The sequence below is a fragment of the Musa acuminata genome, unplaced genomic scaffold, assembly GCF_036884655.1.
Source record: "Musa acuminata AAA Group cultivar baxijiao unplaced genomic scaffold, Cavendish_Baxijiao_AAA HiC_scaffold_1045, whole genome shotgun sequence".
NCBI lineage: Eukaryota > Viridiplantae > Streptophyta > Magnoliopsida > Zingiberales > Musaceae > Musa > Musa acuminata.
In genome coordinates, this window is record NW_027021259.1 from 7,667 (window position 1) to 30,000 (window position 22,334).

Genomic DNA, 22,334 nt, shown 5'->3' on the forward strand with positions numbered 1-22,334 from the left:
TTTCATTGATAATATATTTTCCCCCTTTTTAAGTGTTTCATTTTAAGTGGTCGATTTCATGTTAGCATGCCTTTTCATTTATAAAAATATGCATCAATTTTTTTTTTTTTTTAAAGCCACTGTTATTATCATGAAAATCGATAATCCATAAATATCAAGAATCATCATACATAATTTCAAAAATATATACTCATTAATCATAACTTCAAATTAAACATGATTTCATATACTTAAAATCGAGAAATAACAATGGAAATCAACATGATACACATTATTACTTCTCAACCACATATAGCATGATTTCATAAGGTATTTTTAATCAAAATCATTTTGTTTATCATAAACATGCAATTTTCATGATTATTTTCAAAATTACTAGAATGATAACCATGATTCCTAATTTTTTGTATTTTCATTATAAAATTATTAAACATGCAATTTTTAAGAAAATTAAATAAAAAAGAAAAATACATTATGAAAAGCATTACGTAATTTCAAAGTAAATTAAAGGCATTTTGATTACCTCAGCGTCGAAAGGTGTAAAGGCGTAGTTTGCCACCTCGCCTTTGTTGATTTTCTCCTCGTCTTCGGAGGAGCTCGATTCATCCCAATTTTTATTCTTCTTCTTGCATTCAAAGCAAGTAGTTCCGTTCTTTTTACTTTTTAATTTTTGTTTCATTTGTAGTTTAAGTTCACCATCACTTGAGCTTATGCTCGAGTGGTCTTCAAATATTCTATGTCCCAAATCCTTCCTGTTCTTTGGAAGGTGGTTCTCAAGTTCTTCACGTGCATTGCACATCATTTCATATGTGATCAATGAACCAATTAGTTCTTCAAGTGGAAATTGGTTCAAGTTTTTCGATTCTTGAATAGCAGTTACTTTTGAATCCCAAGTTTTAGAAAGTGAGCGCAAAACTTTATTAACGAGTTCAAAATCCGAAAAGCTTTTACCAAGTGATTTTAAACCATTGACGACATCCGTAAAATGGGTGTACATGTCAACAACGATTTCGCTTGGTTTTGTTAGGATCGAGAGCACTAAGAGGGGGGGGTGAATTAGTGCAGCGGAAATCTTTCAGCAATTAAAAACGAAAGCTGCGTTTGTTCGATAAAAACTATTTTGATGCAAAAGCCGATTCTAAGATTACTTATGATTAAGTGCAGTTTACGTCTAAACACAGTTTGCGTCTAAACACAGTTTGCGTCTAAACATAGTTTGCGTCTAAGCACAGTTTACGTCTAAGCTCAGATTGCATAAATCACTTGTTTAGCAGTTTAAGTAGAAGTATAAAGACAGTGTGCTGCTATTGTACAGCTCAAAAAGTAATATGCAAAAAGCAGATTTACGTCTAAACGCAGATTTACGTCTAAACGCAGATTTACGTCTAAACGCAGATTTACGTCTGAACTTTGAAACTCGTTTGTAGACTCGCAGAAGGCAATATACAGTTTAAGACGTAAACGTAAACTGAAATCTGATGATTATACGAGGAAAGCCGATTTACGTCTAAATGCAGTTTTACGTCTGAATGCAGATTTTCGTCTAAACCTTGAAACTCGTTCGTAAAATTGCAGAAGTCAGTTTGCAGTTACAAAACGTAATCGTAAACTGTAATATATGAAAATACGATTTACGTCTGAATGCAGATTCGGAAAGATCAGCACTTAGAAACTTTGTTCTTGAAGAAGGAATTGAAAGATTGCTGGTCGCTGCAAAGGTTTTGAACAATCATGTACAGTCCATCCCGTGAGATTAACTAATCCATATTTTTTCTAGTTGGGTCAGATTAATGAGGAGAAATCACATATGTCGAACTCGAAATGCAACAAAATTCTTCAGATCCACAAAACTGTTCTTAACTTCATATGTTGGCCGTCTTCTTGGGAGCAGACATATTCATTTGTCAAACGTAATTATTCATATGCTATCAATTGACTTAAGAATTGCCTTTTTTCAGTACTAAAGTTTAACTATTTAGCTGATGTCTGAGTTGAGTTCATTCCAGGAACTCATCATTGCTTATATCTTGAATCATGCAGGGTGACTTTTATTATAGCCCTTGTTCTGTTCTTGAGTGGTGCTGCCCTAAACGATAAATGGGGGCAGGAAAGGGTGTACTTTGGCAAATACTGCTACGTCATTGAGTCTGGGGTATTTACAGGAGGTGCAGTGTTATCCCTTGCAAGTGTTGCCCTTGGGATTTTTTATTATGTTTCATCAACATTACCAAAGAATATACAAGTTTCAAATCCACAACAAAATCAAGGCATCTCATTGGGTCATTCTAATATTCCTCCGGGGACTCAGACCACCCTGGTATTTGTGCATGAGGATACATATATCAGGCAGCAATTTCCCTGAAGGTGACAGTGGTTTTTGCTAGATCAAATTCTAGTTCATTTTAATCTTGAGCTCTGTCCTTCTTGTGTGACAGTAGGCACACAAATTATTGTCCTCTCCTGCGGCAGCTCATATCGGCGACGCATGAGGCTCGGACAAACACATCGATGTGTGTAGTTGAGAATTAGTGGTGTTGTATATTACTTCCATCTCCAATGTGAAGTTTGACAGCATTCGATCGCAACATCTACAACAGTTTGGTAGCTTGTGGTGGATGAACAGCATTAGTGATGAGAAGATGACATTTTGCAGAGTTGAGAGGGTTTGTATCAACTGTAATTTGTGTTGCAATATGAACATCACATTTTGTGTTGATAATTATGTACTGTACGGTCAAATCTGGCCAACTTGCATGGCGAAGAACAATGCAGATGTGTGGTCCAAATTGTGCAGTTTCGGTGTCTTGCAAGACAGTGTAGGATTTGCGGGGAGAGCATTAAGTTGGCATGTGTGGATGTTGTGGCATTCTCAGTTCTTCCTGTAGGAGAGGGCATTGTAGGATTTGCAGAGAGAGGATTAAATTGTCATATGTGGATGCTGTGGATTTCTGGGGTCTTCCTGTAGGAGAAGAGGGCATTGTAGGATTAAATGTGCCATATGTGGATGCTGTGGATTTCTCGGGTCTTCCTGTAGGGCAGGGCATTGTAGGATTTGCAGGGAGAGCATTAAATGTGCCATGTGTGGATGTTGTGGAATGCTCTGTAATTCCTCTATGGTTGCAGGTGCTTGGTTTGTTCCTTCCCCTGACTGACCACAGTTCAGTTTTAATGCTTGGAGACATCCACTTTGCCTGCCTCAGTGATCTCAGCTTGCTTGCTTATATAAACCTTTACAGAAATTTTGAGGTAGTTGATGAAGTTTGGATTTACACCATTGTATTGTAATGCGATGCGAGACATTATCACATAGCACCAGTCTTACCGTCAACCTTGACAATGTTATCGGGTCGGAACCCGTAGATCATTTTATCATCGCAACCAAACCTCTACATGAGTTAGAGCTTATTGATGTTCACCTCTAACCACCTATTCATTTTGAGATGGAAATCGGGTTTACGTTTACAAATATATTACTATCAACTTCAACTTTAGTCTTATCCATAGTGAAGAAAGGAAAGGATGAAGTTAAGATTTGATTTATGAACGTCAAATCCAAAAATTGTAATACCTTGATTAGTCTAATGAATATATTATTATCAATTTCAATTTAAATATTTTGATTAGTGATTTAGATCAAACAAAATTGATATACTAATTAACCTATCAATCAGGCTTGGGTCACATTTATTGTAACACTCTAATTAGTCTTATATCAAAAATTGATAAACCAGATATAATTCTTTACTTAAAGTGAGATATAAGATATAAATAATTTTTATCTTTAAAAAATTTATGTCTGAATCCGAATACTGAATGATCTCTCCTGTTCAAGACACGATAATATTAAAATTAAATAATAAATCAGGTCAATTTAATGCTTAAATTCATTTCCAACAAAACTAACCATGTATATTGATTTTTTTTTCATATAAAAAAAATTCTTCGAATAATATTTGTATTATCAGTCACATAATAATAATAATAATAATAATAATAATAATAATAATAATAATAATAATAATAATAATAATAATAATAATAATAATAATAATAATAATAATAATAAAATTGGGAGAGCTTTCGTTGCAGCTTCCCAGAATGGACTCCAGCGAGATGGCAGAAACCGAAGCCACCACCACTATCGGGAACCTCTCCCGATTCCAAGGTTTGTTCTTCCCCCCTCCCTCGCTCCAATCTTCTTCTTCTCTGGATTTACCCTTCCGGTTCCTGATGAATTGAGCAAACCCTGCTCTCCGACCCAACCCCCGCCCCCGCCGCCCTTTTGGTGCCCAAAGCTACTGCCGCCTGGGTTGATCGAGAGTTGGATTGCGTCTGGTGGTGGTGGTGGTGGTATATAGATCCAGGATCCATAGGACTGCAATCTTCTGTGATGAGCAGGCTTGGGGATTTTGGGCGAGGCGGTAAGGGGCCGATCGTGGAAAGGATTACTTGGTCGATCGACACTATCTCGCTCATCTCTTTGGAAGATTTCAAGCATCGAGACTTAATCTTCTTAAGGTTCTTTCTTGTTTTTCCAGGACGGATTGGTCTTCGTGAGGAGCTCAAAGCGGGATCTTTCTCCAGATAGGTTGGTCGTCGTCGTGATTTGTTGCAGGCGGTCCAGGTAAAGAATTCGGCCCTTTGAGCTTCACTACAATTTACAGCTTGCAGCAAAAAAGACTTGATCTCGAAACGAGTTTCTGTGACTCCTCGGAGCAGTATCCCTCCATGGATGTCCCTGAATCCTATCCGACAGAGACCGAATTCTCCACCGTGGGTATGGAAACGGATCGTGTCCCGTCCTACAAATCTTCTACTGCTTCTGGTGCTAAGGCAGGCATTTCTTCCACCGGTAGTGTGCATGAGCTTCTTGAATGCCCAGTTTGCACCAATTCTATGTACCCTCCCATACACCAGGTACCATCTGTTTCTGTGTTGTCTCGTCAACCGTATCAGGACATGTAGTGTAATGTCTGTGGGCAATTTGTTTCTCTCTGATATGAACTTGCTAGCAATGCATCATCTGTTCATTGCATCAAATATTTCTTTTATGTTTTAACACTACAATAGATAGATAGATAGATTGATAGATAGGAATTTAAGTTTCTTGTCATGGATTGCTACTTGCCGGATGGCTCATCTTTCCTTCTTGACCTTTTAATCTGATAACTACATGTCATCAAGATGTAGGTACGGCATTTTGTTTCTCTCTGATATCACTTGCGTAGTTTCTTGAACTTGCTAGCAATGCATCATCTGTTCATTGCATCAAACATTTCTTATGTTTTAACACTACAATAGATAGATAGATAGATCGATAGATAGGAATTTAAGTTTCTTGTCATGGATTGCTACTTGCCGGATGTCATGGATCGATCACTGAGGCGAATATTTCTAGATAATTTATGCCTACTAGAGTGTAGTTTATTCATCACTCAAGTACAACTGGACATGTTTTCTCCTCATTCCCTCTCCCAGTGTTCTTTTCTGTATGGAGGCTGTAGATTGTCATCGACCACAATACACAACAATTTATGAATTCACTTCCAACAATTTATGAATTCACAACGCTGAACTATGTTTTGCCTCTTCATTTGTACTTTTTCTTTGCAGGACTAATCTACATCAGCACTTTTTTATGCTTCTACATGTTGTTATCATGCACTTGTTCTGCCATTTCTTTGACACTCGTTCATGTTTCTCATTCTCCTTATCGACTTACTAATTTTCTCGCTTGCTTTATGTCCAGTCCTTTCAGCAGAATGATAAAATCATTGGTAAATAACCTTTATAAATCCTGAAGAGCATAAGATAGAGACTCAAAAGTGGATGTCCATGTGCACCACCTGATCTGATCCATAGCATAATATCTCGGATCCTAGTCTTATCCCATAAAGCCATTTATGATGTGGAACTCAAGTCTTGTGTCATCCACCCCTGCAGTGTCCAAATGGTCACACACTCTGTTCGAGCTGCAAACTCAGAGTGCACAACCACTGCCCTACTTGTCGCCAAGAGCTGGGGAACATCAGATGCCTGGCTCTTGAGAAGGTTGCAGAGTCACTGGAGCTACCATGCAGATACCAGAACTTGGGCTGCTTAGAGATACATCCATATTACAGCAAGTTGAAGCATGAGCAACTGTGCAGGTTCAGACCCTACAATTGCCCCTATGCAGGCTCAGAATGCCTGGTCACAGGTGACGTTCCAATGCTTGTTGCCCATCTAAAAACTGATCATAAGGTGGACATGCATGATGGGTGCACATTTAACCACCGGTATGTCAAACCCAATCCAAATGAGGTTGAGAACGCGACGTGGATGCTCACCGTAAGTTTTCCCCTCTTTCTCGGTAATTCTATCCCCAATTTTGTTGCTTCTATGGTAATGAGCAATGAGCTATTTTTGTTTCTAGGGTTAAATAGTATGCCTCAAGTATTTTGTATGCCATTTTTCCCCCCTCCCATAACAGAATTCTATGAAGACTTATAGGTTCTACAGACTGACCTATTATGTTTCATTCCACAAAATGTCAAAAGGAGATGATATGTTTTCCTTCCAAGACTTGAGGTTCTACAGACTGACCTATTATGTTTCATTCCACAAAATGTCAGAGGAGATTAAGTCTGTGTAAGATTTTGAATTGTAGCTTACGTGAAGTGCTATGAGATTAAGTTGAAGTCATTGTGCATCGAGTCTTATGCTCCGTAGTTGTTTATTTCTTGTCATTCAAATATATCATGCAGGTTTTCAGTTGTTATGGGCATTACTTCTGCCTTCACTTTGAGGCCTTCCTCCTGGGAATGGCTCCAGTTTATATGGCATTCTTAAGGTTTCTCGGTGAGGACAGTGAAGCAAGGCACTTCAGCTACAGCTTGGAAGTGGGCGGCAATGGCCGAAAACTCACATGGCAAGGAGTGCCGAGGAGCATAAGGGACAGCCACAGGAAAGTCCGCGACAGCTATGATGGGTTGATCATCCATCGTAACATGGCACTCTTCTTCTCCGGTGGCGACCGACACGAGCTGAAGCTACGCATCACTGGTCGGATATGGAAAGAACAATGAACAATGAACTCGGTGATTTAGAATGCATCTTGCAAATGTATACGCCAAAGGCTCATCAATTCTTGCAACCTTGTAGTGTAACCTAAAACTCTTTATTCAAAGCAATGGAAGAAGCATGCGTGAGATCCACAACCATGACCTGGAGTGCCAATCTTGGTCAGAGTCGATCTCTCCATGCTTCTTTCTATTTGAGATCTATAGCAGTCATGTCAACAGAAAGGAGTGTGAGAAGCTTTACAAAGAAGAGATCCATGGCAGTCATCTAAAAATTTCCAAGTACCAAGAAAGAGTGACTGAGAAGCTTTACAAAGAAGAGATGATCCATAGCAGTCATCTAAAAATTTCCAAGTACCAAGAAAGAGTGTGAGTGAGAAGCGTTACAAAGAAGAGATCCATAGTAGTCATCTAAATATTTCCAAGTACCAAGAAAGAGTGTGAGTGAGAAGCTTTACAAAAGAGACAGTAGGTTAGCAGAAACAGAAAGGAGAGATAAGCTGCTACTAAAGGCTGGTTGGTATGGAATGTAATGTTCCATTTTCCTTATAAGCCCTTTGGGCACATACAAATATGATACTAAGCCAAAGGTTGAGTCACCTAGAAGGGGGTTCTGATACCTGATTACTGTTTAAAGCAGGATTGGGGGAGATGGTTGGCAGAGCTCCATTGTTGTCCTGGGGAGGTGCTGACCCCCAGTTCGGATCGGCATCAGGTGGCTCCACCACATGGACGGCACCGTCACTCATCCCCAGCGCGATCTGATAGGGCTCCGATGGGTGAGCAGCAATCACCATAGGATAGGCAGCACCAGGGGGGCTGGACAAGGAAGCAGAAAGAGATGAAGCATCCATCAGATTAGATTGAACATAGTCATTTGAGCTTTTTTGTTGGGAAAGAAATTTAAGGAATTTGCAGAATAAAATGTCAGCAACTATAATGATTTTGAGCTTTTACAGCATGAAACTGACGCTAAATGTTTACTGGTATAAAGTTAACTGCCATAGATTCCTCATAACTCTATACTATGAGCAAGAATAAAAGAAAAAAAAACAGATGCATATAAAGATGTTCTTTAGGGTTGAGTAATAAGTTACTACATGAAACCCCTTCCAACACAATACAATTCAGCAATTGGAGACAAATATTAAACAACTGGCCCCATCATTAGTCGCTCCTTATCATATAGGCATTGAAAGACCAATTTACAAACAGTGTTTAGACTGGATACTGTTAGGATTAGGGAGATCTTAACCTGAGATTAAGTTTATTAGGGGTTCAACCTGACCCAAAAGATCAGAGTTGGAGCCGTAGACTTGACCCATTTGTTATTTGATCATATCCAAGTGTGACAATCTTGATCAAATGATAAATACAGGCCAATTGACAGCACCCAAATTCGACTAACCAGGCCCCACTGATTTTTCCATCAGAAAAAATAAACATGGATTAAGTGCAAGGGAGCCTGAAAACATGTAGCGATCACCTGACCTAATCATTTGTTCTGTGCTTCCAATGGCAATGGCAATCAAATATAAGAATCAAGCAAGTAAAATGTCTTCCCACCATTTATTAACTGTTTTTATTTGTTCGCTTACCAGGTAAGGAGAGAAAATTTAATCAAAATAAGAATACCTAGAAACGGGTGGAGATATGTAGGCAGAGGGTGCAATCCGGCAACGGAGCCTCAGGCTATCCGCTTCAAAAACCCCAATAGCACCATCACAAAATGCAGAATATACCAGCACACCATCGCAAGAGTATATTGCACTTGAAATTGGTGCTGGGAGAGCATCTCTAGGAGACCACTGCATCAGTCGATAAGAACATTAGATGGACTAAAAGAGAAATTCAAAAGAAAGTACAATAATTTCATGAGAAGATAGATCATCATTCAGCCTCTGAAGGAAACATGTCAAATGAGTAACATGACCTGAAATATCAAGAAAACAAAGTAAACTATGCCTGATATAAGCAGTCACATGACTAATTTCCTCCAACACAGGGATACAAAACTTTGGATTCACAATAAACTGAGAGTGATAGCGAAGTTTAACAAAAAAGTAGCCAACTTCACTTCCTCTTCCTGTGTTCAAACTTTGCATGATTGCTTTTGTTCTTATTTAGGCAAGATAAATCATCAACTAACACACAAACATAAACCACAAACAAGCCTAGAAACTGAATTATGAGAATGCTTTTCAACTTGATACATCCTTTCGAATATGTATAATTGCAATTATCAGAGAGGAGGAACTAACCGAACACAAACACTCAAGTTTACTATCATAGATCGTTATTTGGCTTTGATGGACAACCAAGAGATGTGCCTGATCATTGTGAAACTGGACTTTGGTATCCCCAACTAATGGGGATGCATGGCCAGCAGGCACTTGGATAAATCGTGACTTCTTCTTCTCCCATCCATCTATGCTCCAAACACAAAGCTGCAATTTCATCTCATTAGAAGATAACCTTGACAAGATACTGGAGCTGAACAATTAGCATTTCATCAAAGATCGAAGACATCTAATTGGAACTAAAACAACATTGGAACATTATAATTCTCAATATTATGATAGTCTGGTTTTGATAATTGAGCTAGGCCCACCATATGCTTGATTCAGAATACGCTAATCAATCAGTAATACTTTTTATCTGCACACCTGAGCATCAGCTCCAGAAGATACAAGAACATTTAGTGACTGGGAAAATGCAAGACCAGTAATCTTTTTCTGGTGACCCTTCAGCTTCGTTTTGACCTGCAAGCAGGGAAGACATAAAATAAGGACAAACAGCCAGGAGGCATTTCAAAAAATATGATAAATAACTGAAACACCAACGATTATGATTAAGAAGCCTTTGAATTAGTTTTTCCTAATAAATCCATTACCAAAAAAGTAATTACTCTGCACATAAAATAGCCCTTACCACTAAAGTCGCATATATCCATCATCCAAAAGCGATCAAATCCAATCATATAATGCCAAACCCTTTTATAGCCTTCGTATTGCAAGTATTCTAGGGACTAGGGGATACTAGAGGAAAACAAAGCGAAGTACCAGCTACAAAGAGAAAAGACTAAAATGGAAGGATTTGAAATATCAAATCAAACTGGATTTTCGACAAGTGATAGAGACAAAATGCACTAGCAAAATGAAGAATTTCATTGCCATGAAGCACAAAAAGGGAAGAATTTCACTTGCGTGTGCATACTGCAAGAGATTGCTAACCTCATCAACCCGGACATTATATATCTGAATAGTGGAATCTTCCATCCCAATTGCAATTATGTTATTATCTTGAGGATGGAATGCCAAAAAAGTGGCTGCAGGTGGGGGTGGCATGAAGGTCGTCATAACCTGCAAGACTTGTTGCAGTTTAGCTTACCAGGACAATGGAAAATCGATATTTAAGCATTTTTCTTGGAACAAAAGTATGGCTGAAATAAGTCAGAATAGGGATGTACCTTAAAAGTCATCATATTGAATAACGAAACCTTTCCACCAGATGCAGACATCACATAAGAGTCATTCTTTGACAAAGCAATACATGCAGTTGCTTCTTCTGGATTGTTGTCACTGGTTTCATTAGTCATAAAAATACTGTTTGAAGGTTGCCACAACTGAGGTGCGACAGAAGCAGTTGACTGAACTAACAAAAGAGAGTCAGAAATTAGCTATCTGTAAAAACATTATGCCTCACCAATGTTACTTGCTAACCTTGCCAGAAGGATTTCGATCATTACGAGTCCATTTCCATAGCTTATGTACGGCATTGGAACCAAGAGCTAATACCGATAGCCCAGAGTTTGTGTATAACAACCGCATGACCTGCAAACCAAAAGTATGTGTGTGTACACAACTTGGTAGGTGAATTAGGCAATTCTTTTTTTTTTTTCGTTATGGCATTAAAGATTGATGAGCACATATACTAGTCAAAATTACAAAAATGAAAAAAAAGGAAAGAAACATCAACTTCTTTTGAATTAGTATATCCTAGGACATACAACCAAGATATGCAATTTCGAATGGTACCGCCCGATACAAGCGGTATATACCAGTCCGACGACATACCGATACGTGGACCGCAAGCTACCGGGCGGAACGTTTAAAAGTGCCCCGCATCGGATGATACGGGGTAATATCGGGTGGTAACAATCGAAATTTCGACCGTTACCACCCGACACAACTTGGTAACGATCGATTTCGACCGTTACCACACTGCAACAGTGCTACAGTGCTCCAACGGTCAAATTGACCATTGGAGCCCTTTCTTATAGTATTTAAACCTATCTTCTCCCCTATTTCATTCTATTACATTCTCATACTCTCTTAAACTATCTTAAACTCTTTTTTTCTCACATTTGTGCTCTCCTAAACTCTACAAAAGGACACTTCATTATATTCTCATACTCTCCTAAACTCTATGAACTCTTTTTTTCTCACATTTGTGCTCCCCTATTCAAATATTTTTTTTCTGTAGATATTTCAATATTTACATAAGGACAATCCGTAATGGACTAAAATACGAACCTTGCATAAGATATTCTTCAAAGCTCGAAAAAGATATGTGATACTATTCTTACCTAATTTACATTGATTTTGCTAAACTTATGCTATTACTATATTTATTTCTAACTTAAAAACCCTATCCCAATTTTTTTTTTTTCAGGTATTTTCAGAGGATTTTACACCTAAATTAGGTGTACCGCTCGGTACGCCCTGACGTACTGCTCGGTACATGGTACTGTACCATACCGAGCCAACCTTGAAACACCGGTACGGTACGGTATTGCATACCTTGCATACAACAATATGGCCACATGTACAGGATACAGAGACATTATGTTTATGTATATGCATAAATATTTCCTCAGCTGTATGTCATACCCTAAAAAAGGCCCTTCTAGTAATTAAATTAGTATTATTTATAGCCATGTGATAATTAATACAAAAACTGGAACACTTGGACTACCTTACTAGCAACTACAAATAGTGAAAGATGTTAAACATATGGCTAACAAACAAAAAGTTAAGCTGACACAATGGAGAATTCTTTACACCAAGTTTTATCCTTGATATCATGCAATAACAAAGCTTATATCAAGTTTCCCTCCTTTTTTATCGTAAACACTGAAGACAGAATTCATGGAATTTATCTATTTACATTGCAAGATTACTGTGAAAACATTTTATATTCCTTACAAGTTTGAAGTGATTGAGGACTGTGTTCTCAACCTAATCTCCATCCTCTAGTTCTTAATTATTACAAGAATCATACATAATAACAACTATCACAAAGGATAAAAAAAAAATTATATATCATTGGAAGCACCGAAAGAAAATGCCTCGTGTAGCCAAATAAGGAATTGTTGAGTTAAATTCTTTGCTAGAACGCGAAATACCTTGCTCTTTGTTGAGGTGGAATCAGGCAAATGCAAGGCTTTGATATGAGTAGAGTCAACAACGTCGGCTAACTTCCAGCTCTTAATCTTCTCAGTGTCTTCTGAAATCCTTGGCTTAACATCTGCAGCCCTATTACTATCCATAACAGCCTGAAATATTTGCTTAATATGTCAAGCTTCTATGTTTAAATAAATGCTACCTGTAAAAAGTTAGCTCACCAAGCTCGTCATTGACACTGCAGGTAAGACTCGATCTGGACGCTCAGGAGTGGCTGCAACGGGGCTAGAAACATTAGAAACTGCTCCTAGCGAACTGACAACTGGGGCCTGCATGAAGAATGCAGAGAATGTTAAATAGATTCATTGTCATTGATTTCAGAACTTATCTTGGGTTTGTATGATGTAGTAACATTTTTTATTACATGAAAATGTATAAAAAGATTCCATGCTTTTAATTTGTCAAACAATTATCTTATATTCAATCTGGATACAAATCACATGTTAAACAACATAATTATCTCTCTTCAAACATATTGATGATTTTTATTCAAAACCATGTGAAGAGAGTGGCACATAAGTGACTCTTCAAACATATTGATGCTATTCTTTTTTAATGGATTTGTGGAGTGGGTATCGCGTACACAACAGGCACCTAGTGTATATCTATGTATCATGTAGATAACACACCAGAGATATAGAGAAGGAGGGCCAGGACAAACAGGCCCACTTCATGTTTAAAAGGAGCTTGTTGTCTTTCTTTTCCCCCTTTGTTGGGTTTCTGCACCACAGAGGCTATAGAGAAGGCTAGGGCGAAGAGGCCCGCTTCATGTTTAAAAGGAGCTTGTTGTTTTTCTTTTCATGACAAGGGTTCACCAAACCCTAGTGACCCTTCAAGCAAGATTTGAACACCATGTCCTGTTCTCTTCAGATTGGAACCATCCAAGCCACAATTTCATGCAGCAATACTACCTTATGTAAGTAGTTAGACAAAATAATACCTTTACATTTGCATTAGTTAGTTGAAAAGGGCCACGTGAACCCTCAAATGCCCTGCTCTCAAGCATTCTTACAAGCCGCTGTCCATCAGCATTTGCCAAGATTTTGATTCCATTGTCGCTTGTCGTAACTGCAAGTAATGAGCCCTCACGATTAAATCTCAGTCGAGGACTTGCCTGCCACGAAGAAATTAGTATAGTAAGCCAAAAATTACAATTTGCAACAAATTCAAGGCAAGTGTAACAGAGAATAGGATACTCACAGGAAGTCCACCATCAGCATCAGAAGTAGTCAGTATATTAGTATTATCCATATCCCAAAACTTAATCATGAATTCATCTCCGGCAGCCAGCAAGCGGTTCCTAGTGGTGTCAAACTGGACAACTCCTAATGAGTGTTTTCTAAAGCCAGAATATGTCCTTTTAATTGCTCCTTCAGTCTCATTCCACTCAACTAAATGTGAATCACCGTCTTTACTTGTTCCACAGGAAAAAAGCCTACAAGCACATCAGAAGATGAAACATGGGAATTGTTAACAATGAGCTAAGGTGGAGAATAAAGTTCAACACTTATCTCAGAGAAAGTAAAATCAGAATTATGGCATCCATACCAGAATATTAATTACCGCTGGACAGATGCAAAAAGGTGTAACAAACTAACAATGACTAACATGCACTAGTTGGGTCTTATTATTGCATACAGTATCCCACTATCTGATGGGCTAGTAAACATATGGCTGAGATACACTGTTTACCTTGTTCCATCTGCACTATATGCCATTGTCGTGCACCAACGTCCGGGAGCATCATAGTCAACTCTAGATCCCAAACAGTCATAAAGCCATGCTTTGATTTTCCCATCAATCGCAGTTGAGAAGATGAACTTCACAGATAGAAACAACAAAAAAGAAAGTCAGGAGATGCTTATAGATAAATAAACCTTTGAAGAATTTTCAACTTAACAGAAGCATTAACAACAGCGGTGAATACAAACCTGGATAGACTCTTTGTAGTGAGGACAAACAGAATATACAGGGGTTTCATGGCCCTCAAACGTATACTGCCTCTGTCGTGTTGCAACATCCCATACCTGTCCGTCATGCAATAAATGTTGTAAGAACATATGTTTCTTCTTCGACAATCTTGTGATAAGTCGAATCCTATCCCTTAGGACTCACTTTAATTGTCTTGTCATCACCACAAGTAATGATTGACAGACTCTTGTAGGGATGGGAAAAGGCAATGTCATTAACCCCTCCTACATGAGCATCAATCTGCAACAATGACCAGTCAGAAACCATGATATGGCTGTAAAGAAGTTACAATTTATAACTCACCTCCGACTGTTGCCGCAACTCTCCATTTAAACTAAAAGTGTATGTCTGAACAAGATGCTTTGAAAATGCAACACCTAAAGGCATCACCAAGTTAACAAGAGATTTTTTTTAGTTAGGACAATAAACTTAAGTGGGAAACTCATATGCGGCTACACCAGATCATAATTTAATAGAAATATGATACAAAAGAGTGTTTTTTTTTGCTTTCATCTACCAAGAATAGAACCATCAGGACTCCATAAGCAGCGATTGACGGATATGATAGCATCTTTCATAAGTGCCGCCTGAAAGTTGATTTAATGAAGTTATTTAAGTGTGAAATTATTCCATGAGAACCACGCAAGAAATTCCATGTTGTTATAGTCCGACTCAAAGCAACTAGGTCTAATTTTCAGTTTAGAGAAATACCTGCAAAGACAAAGAACAAGTTCCAATATCCCACACCTTGAACGTCTTGTGTGCGACCCTTTCTCGAGATCCAACTTCCCATATGCCAGTATCACCGACATTTGTCCCGACTGGAAGGCAAAACAAAGAGCATATAGGCAAATGAATTTAAACACAAATTATAAACAAAATACAAAGGTTCCACTCATGAATATTTCAAGCAGCTACCTAGAAGAATGGTATGATGCATCGGGTGAAAATCCAAGCTCATTACATTAGAACCTTGATTAAGAGTCCGTACCACAGTCTTGGGTATGTCATCTTGCGAATAAACATTGCGTGAATAAGTTGCACCAGAGAATGACACCTAGAAAAATAATTTCATTCACTTTTGACAAATAGTGCATTCTGCTTTGTTAGTTCAATAATCTTTGAGATTGTCTCGTTTGTACCTCATCTGCTTGGCCTATACGGATTCTCTTCATCAGGTGTTCGGATTCTGCAGTGTGATAATCAATACCAGGAGAACTTGTAGGAAGCCGTGGGTGATTTAGAAAAGCAACTGCGGAAGTATAACCATGGGTTAATAAGAAGAGAAGTCATGAACATTATCCAAGCTCATAGGAGACTAAATTAAAAGAGATATACCTGCATTTGGAGGCTGCACCAGACCTGGGGGGCCATGTGCCACAGCAGCATGTGGTAGTGACGGGCTAGCATTGGTCATCCACCCTGCAATGGCACTTGGAGGTGGAGAAACAATTGGCTGGAAAGGCTGAACCAAAGCATACAACAATAATAGTCAACAACAATCAGCCAAAAGAAGAGAGCAGTCAATGAAAAGTGAATCTAGTCCACTTACACCATGAGAGCCCATTGGAGGGAATGCCCCAGTCTTAGGGATATGCCCAACGAGCGGACCATTAGTTGGTGGAGGTGCTCGTGCTCCATTAGCAGAAGCAGCACAAGAGTGATCAATAAAGAGTGTTTTAATGTCAGGGTTGGAGCGTGGGTTCTTGCAAAGCTGATGCTGCCAATTAAGACTAAACAAAGACCATAAATCAGTAAGATATTTGACTCTTGAATGCTGAGCACAGACTACATACAAAATATAGTAAACACAAAGTACTGCATAAAACAATTGTTCGCTTTCAACAGAAAAAAAAAAAAGATTAAAGCCTTCTACTTAACAATGTGGTGGCTGTCATCAAGTGTGTTTTCATGTACATTGTTAATGGCCTTCAAAATTATAGCAACTCAAGAACTAAAGTCATGTATCCCAATAATAGAAGAGTACTACAAATTCGAGTCACTTCTCTTGGCCAACTGATAGAAAACTAGCCACACAAGCTACATATGTAAACCAACTATGAAACGGTAACTTAGTTCACCCAGCTACTAGGTATTATTGGAATTATTCTCATCCACTAAAAAAAATAGAGCAATCATTTAATTCAGAAAAAAGGGACTCTGTACCTTTGGTTGATTAGTGTTCGTAAACGAGAAGCTTTAAATGGTGGAAATGTTAACTTATCACGAAACAAAGGATTAGCTTCAATAAGTTTCTTAAGCTCCATAAGCATTATACTCCGTGCCGATTTTGTATCCCCGTACTTGGAAAGCTGCTCATTCTGCCTGTATTAATTTGAAAGTGAAGAAAGATAATTCACTACTCCAGCCGATAGGAGGCATTATTCCTTAAAAAAGTGATAGGAGGCATAACTAGTAGCTCTTTAGATTTAAAACTAATTACCTAAAATTCTCCAGAGTGAGCAAAACAGTGATCTCCTTGAAGAGCTCCTCATTGAAAGAAGCAAAAACTTTTAGATCCTTTACAAGTATCTCAACAGCTTTCGCCCTATCATGTCTGAAAATACATGAAACACCATTCAAAAAGGGACCAGTTAAATTGGAAAATCCACGTCCAAGACAAAAGAATGAAATAATTCTACCTGTCAAGTGCTTCGAGGTACTTCTGTTTTCTAATCTCAAAGAAGATTTTCATGGAGTAGCGATTGTCTTCCACTTTGGTGAAACCACCAAGATATCTCTCAACTTCATCCCATTCCCCCGACTGAATCAGATCCTCAAAATGTTTCATGTTGAAGTAAAAACCCGACTCCTGTTCCAACCTACAATTCAACTAGTTGATTAATTAAAAGGCAAAGGAAGTTTAAGAGCTTTAAATGATGTAGCCAACAAGAAGAAGCCTTACTTATGAACAGCATCCTTGAATTTCTCCTCATCTAGGAATTGCAGTATCAGGAAAACCAGTTCCCTGCTTAATGAAGACATTGACCCAGGAATCGTCGAGCACTCCAGCGCAAAGATTTCGAATCGAAAAGGAGGAGAGAAAGCAGAACCAACTAAGGATCTTCCAAACAACAGACTCACAAAACTTGAGGCGTACAAAGATCCTTCCCCTAAGCTTCTACCTCCTCTGTTCCCACCTCCTTTGCTATAGAAAGTGATCGAAGACTCTGCCGCATGTTCTCCGAAGTACAAACAGAGGCCAAACACTTTTAAATATCAGTCAAAATACTCTGAAGAGGATAAAAACCACAGCTTTCCACCTTAAAAACGAACTCAGAATCGGAAAACCCTTCTACAAAACAAACACCAACCACAGAGCCTCCGCCACGTGCTTCGTAAGTCCAGGAGCACAAAAATCACGACCTTCCCGCAAAAGAACCCTAAAGGCCTGCTGAAGCATGAACCGGAAAGCCCCAACTTAGAAAACAAACACTAACAACAGCGACTGCGCCACGTGGTTCCCTAGTCTCGGAGTACAAAAACCGCGACCTTCTCGCCGAAACGACCATAAATAAGCACCGTCTCCCAAAACACAAGCCAAGAATCCGCCGGGAAAAGGCACCAGATCGCCGTCAAAAAGGAGGAAAAGCTCGCGTCAGCGATCCGGAGCCGATCTGAACCAAAAAAGACGCTCCCTTCACGAAACCAAACGAAAGAACCCTCGATCGGGAGCTCGATTCCTCCAGAACAGAGGAAGAAGCACCGATCGGACCCGAGAGGATCGACGCCTCCGCATAAACTTCTAGGGTTTTGAAGGGTGCGCTTTCTCTTCCCCACTCCCGCTTCTTTCTCTCTCGACTCTTCTCCTCTCCTTACCACCCGCGGCCTTCGCTTCTCTCTCCCTCCTCTCACGCCTTTTATAGCCCTACTCGAACTCCGCTTGAAATTACCTCTCTACCAACCTAAAGCCACGTCGGCTCGTCGGCAATAGTACGGCCGAGCCAGGGGCTTTTGCGGGATTTCAACTCCGGGTCGCTCTCGCTTGACCGCAGGGGTAAAACCGTCAGCCTGAACTTAAGGACGAAGCATCTTCCCTTTACGGCCCCACATTTTTAAGGATATTTCGGTCAATTCACGCTTCCAGAAGTGAGAGGACCCACCACGTCAACCATCCTCGTACCCGATTAAATCGCCCCGCTTTTGGATTTCTTTTCGAGCTTCGCGGGTTTTGACAGAACGATAAGAACACTTGTGTTTTCCATAAATGTACCCCATCTCGCTGGTCTTGGACCCGTAACAGAGACAAAAAGAGGGTGAGTTTAGCAGAGATGTTATGCCCGTTAGCACCGACGTCATCAGGCAATCGGCTTATCACCATCTCATCGTGTGTTGCGCGAAACACTTACGGATAAGCAGAACGACTTATCAGGCCCCGATGATGACTCCGGCCGTCTCTAATCTTCTAAGTAAGCTAGATACGTGCGTATGCCGGTACAGGCAACACCTAGTTCAACCACTGAGATCCGTACACGTTTTCACCGATGCCTCACGCTTTAATGCCACATGACGCATGCACCAATCAACAGCTGCCCTGTGCTGTCCTGGAGACAGCAGAACCTGAGTCCACTGCAAATGGAGATCTAATCGAATCTTGTTGTGTGGGAGTTTACAGCATTAAAGTATGAGTGCTTCATTAAGTAAGGGTCACGTCATTGGACTACAGTTCCTCATTAAGCCTGGAGGAAGTAAGTACGTACGTTTCGGAACGGGGAATTCCAAGGGCAGGACACGATGGTCATTTTGCTAGGGGAAGGGGGGCATTGTGGGAATAAAGTACTCATGAGGGGACCGACGGAATGACGAATCTGCCCCTGGAATCGAAGCCTTCTTGACACCGCGACTCGCGCGAGACGAGATTTGGCTCCATCTCGCGTGGCTTTCAGTGAAGGATGCGTCGCGCTGTTGACCGCGAGACCGGTAGCTGGGAGGAGATGTGGACGGCAGCGATCTCACGATGCCCGCGGGGCCCTCCTCCTGCGGTGGAATTTCTATTCCTACTTTTGGTCTGCTGCGATGTGTTGACTACAGGAAATATACTGTGGTACATCAACATGATTACAGAGAACTCAGTTGATGGTGGCTAAAGCTCTTTTATCAGGTAATAATCTTCCTCTGTACATACACATTGATCAGCACACGAAGATGGCATGGGATCTGTTTTATGAGATGGGTACCTCACGTCTGTGTGTTGTTTTCTGGGTCATGTCACTTTCAGTTGGAAGGTGGCCAAAGCCTGAGAGCATGGCCCCTTACGATGCACAGGGGAAGGAAGAAATGTGTGGATGAGCAGGGCAGGGTTGTACCGGCGCCGAGCAGGAACAAGTCTGGCCATGGCACACTTGACGTCCCTGAGATGACAGCCGATCACACATCAGAACAAGGGAGCAGTGCATGGACCTGCATGCCTTGCTGCTTGTTTCCACTCGTGGTTACATGAGCTGCATGCATGGCCTACAATAACAGTGTAAGAGAAAAGTGAAGGTGACGGATAAAGAGGAGGAGAAAGAGGGTGGTTGGAGTGAAGAGTACGTAACCTGTGATCACCTCTATTCCTTGAGATTGGCGTTCGAGATGCTTCCAAGGATTAATTCTGAGAACGTACGTTTTCTCCTGTCGCAACGGGAACCGAGGATCGATGGGGGAGGGAAGAGCTAGGGAGGAGGACGGCCATGGAGCATGCATGCACCCACTGGCGAGCTCGATACAGCAGGGCGGTGAACGGCGAGAGCTCCATCTGCAGCTCGTCGGTGCATGATATCTCGTCTCTGAGCATGGAGTCGGGCCTTTGAGGTCCTGATCATGGCTGCTTCCAAACGAGACCACCTTTTCTCGTTGTGGTCTCAGAGGGGGCCGTCCTCTTGCTCTTGGTGTTTATCGGAATGGGAACACTCAGGGATGGAGAAGACGTGGTCTCTCGTGATCGGATGGTGGTAAGCTTCGCTGGGGACGGCGTGTTGTGTCCCCACAGGGAACGGCTTCTGTGCTCCGTGGTTGGACCACGTCGTGAGAGGACCGGAAGAGAACAAAAGAAAAAGGTGTGTCAATCATAATATTCTTGAAAATACTTGTAATGTTTTGAAAAACATCAAAGAATTATTTATGTGACTCGTAAATTCGTGAGGAATTATTTACTTTCGGTGATGGATATATCCATACGATTTTATCATTTCGGAACATGTAAATTCTAAAAGGAGCCTACGAGGATACGAAAGATATGAATCCTTAATTTTCATATTTTTATTTAGAATACATCTAAAGATTACACGAAGAAGAATAAGAGATTCTTTTGACAAAGCTTGTGGAGTTTTCTCCACCATTCATCCTATAAATGCACGCATGCAATTACAAGGAGAAGAACATTTATATTACCATGTCCATTTTGGTGCAAACCGAGATGTCATGTTTTCCTCAAGTTTGGTCAACAGAGGATGATGAAGACATGACAAGTTTCTAAAACAGGCTTCCGAAATGATGCTACTGTGACTCCGAACCCCCTCTCGGTTCTCATCCTCCTTCGCCCTTTCGGCATGCAGGTTGGTGTGTTGGGCTCAAAAGGATGCAATGGCCAGCAGGCCAGCAAACTGATGCTGACAGCACTTTGTCCCATCTGATTCACACAGTACTAACACAGAGAAGTCACTGTTTTGAGACCAAGTCCCCCAGCTCAGTACATGGCAGGAGTAGCCACAGGCTCGCTCACAGTGACAGGGATGGGATCTTCTCCTTCGCGTCACTGTCATGATCAGTAGGTTGAGCAGGATAAGGGAAATAATGTAGTCTGCCTGCGATTTATCTGACATGTGGTCCGTCATTGGTTTAGATAGAGAAAGAGAGAGAGAGAGAGAGAGAGAGAGAGAGAGAGAGTCTCCCCTTTTGTAGTGTAGAAACCATTAATAATTTGATTGTTGGAAAATGTTTTGGATATTTGGACCATCACAGAGAATGTTGATTGTTCCGAATTGATGCCAGCCGAGTTGGTGGAGTTATAACCAAATCAGACTCGATTCCAACTCCAAAGCAGAGTGAGATTGATCAGCTAAAGGCAATTCAGACTGATGAACTGAGCCAGTCTGATCTAAAATTATCTGAAGAAATGATCAGCAAACTCATCTTCCTTCTGATTTCCAAATGTGGAGTTGGTACAATCTCCAACTACTCCATTTATTGAACACTCAACTGCTCCACCATATTGTTTCCAAGAACACAAACAGACAACTTGCCATCATCTCAGAAGGAGCCCAAAGTGGAACTCTCATCTTCCTTTTAAATTCTACCTTCCCATCTCAAGCTTATCACTAATCTTCTCTTTGCAGCTCACAACCAAAGAATGCAGGATCCCAAGTATGCATATCCTTATCCTGCTCAAGGTAATTCCAACTTCACATTTGCTCATTGTTTTCTTTTCCTAATTGATGGAATTATTTCTATGATGATATTAATTTGAAACAATGGACATGGGTTCTTGCTTCAACAAAAAGATGTCTTCACAACATTAATTATGAAAAGTATATATTTGGTTCAGCACAAATCAACACAATTTTGTGGAAATTATGTGCTTGTTGATGTAGGATACTACCATGGGCCTCCTGTGATGGCACCACCTCAATATGCTGCTGCACCACCCAGGAGCAGTGGCTTCTTGGAAGGATGGTTAGTGATCAAGTGCTCATGGCTTCTTCTTTTCTGCACCCAAAGATTTATTCTCTACTCTGTAACTCAAAAAAGCTTCTCAAGTCACCCATTAATTTGTTGTGATTTAGTGTTAACAGCCATTCTGTTTCTGTGTTTATTTTTCTGTGTGATTCAAGTATTCAACATTGAAGGAGTATCATCT

At 40.2% G+C, this 22,334-nt stretch overlaps 2 protein-coding genes across 2 annotated transcripts; one reads left to right on the forward strand and one right to left on the reverse strand.

The window, feature by feature from the left end:
• Positions 1–4,078: 4,078 nt before the first annotated feature.
• On the forward strand, positions 4,079–7,263 carry LOC135582946 (E3 ubiquitin-protein ligase SINAT2-like). The gene is made up of 5 exons (XM_065177400.1): positions 4,079–4,165; positions 4,539–4,624; positions 4,720–4,917; positions 5,944–6,330; positions 6,747–7,263. Exons 3-5 carry the CDS (start codon positions 4,729–4,731, stop codon positions 7,065–7,067), a joined length of 897 nt encoding a protein of 298 aa, XP_065033472.1. The 5' UTR covers positions 4,079–4,165; positions 4,539–4,624; positions 4,720–4,728; the 3' UTR covers positions 7,068–7,263.
• Positions 7,264–7,431: 168 nt separating this feature from the next.
• LOC103982445 (protein TOPLESS-RELATED PROTEIN 2) lies at positions 7,432–18,345 on the reverse strand. The gene is made up of 25 exons (XM_009399375.3): positions 17,403–18,345; positions 17,140–17,319; positions 16,941–17,054; positions 16,664–16,822; positions 16,050–16,230; positions 15,836–15,962; positions 15,640–15,749; positions 15,416–15,554; positions 15,209–15,318; positions 15,015–15,084; positions 14,801–14,874; positions 14,642–14,737; positions 14,458–14,553; positions 14,219–14,346; positions 13,727–13,961; positions 13,467–13,640; positions 12,688–12,795; positions 12,469–12,618; positions 10,784–10,894; positions 10,531–10,710; positions 10,295–10,423; positions 9,728–9,823; positions 9,323–9,508; positions 8,697–8,869; positions 7,432–7,880 (listed from the first exon to the last, which is right to left on the reverse strand). The coding sequence occupies exons 1-25, from the start codon at positions 17,480–17,482 to the stop codon at positions 7,658–7,660; spliced, it is 3,429 nt and encodes a 1,142-aa protein (XP_009397650.2). The 5' UTR covers positions 17,483–18,345; the 3' UTR covers positions 7,432–7,657.
• Positions 18,346–22,334: the final 3,989 nt, after the last annotated feature.

Excerpts from the sequence above, each read along its gene's own strand:
- LOC135582946 (XM_065177400.1), top strand. The coding sequence starts at position 4,729 with ATGGATGTCCCTGAATCCTATCCGACAGAGACCGAATTCTCCACCGTG. Across the intron at positions 4,918-5,943 it reads TGTACCCTCCCATACACCAG|TGTCCAAATGGTCACACACT; the intron begins GTACCATCTGTT and ends CCACCCCTGCAG. Across the intron at positions 6,331-6,746 it reads ACGCGACGTGGATGCTCACC|GTTTTCAGTTGTTATGGGCA; the intron begins GTAAGTTTTCCC and ends TATATCATGCAG.
- LOC103982445 (XM_009399375.3), bottom strand. The coding sequence starts at position 17,482 with ATGTCTTCATTAAGCAGGGAACTGGTTTTCCTGATACTGCAATTCCTA. Across the intron at positions 15,963-16,049 it reads CTCCAATGGGCTCTCATGGT|CCTTTCCAGCCAATTGTTTC; the intron begins GTAAGTGGACTA and ends GCTTTGGTTCAG. Across the intron at positions 14,875-15,014 it reads TCCTGATGGTTCTATTCTTG|GTGTTGCATTTTCAAAGCAT; the intron begins GTAGATGAAAGC and ends TGATGCCTTTAG.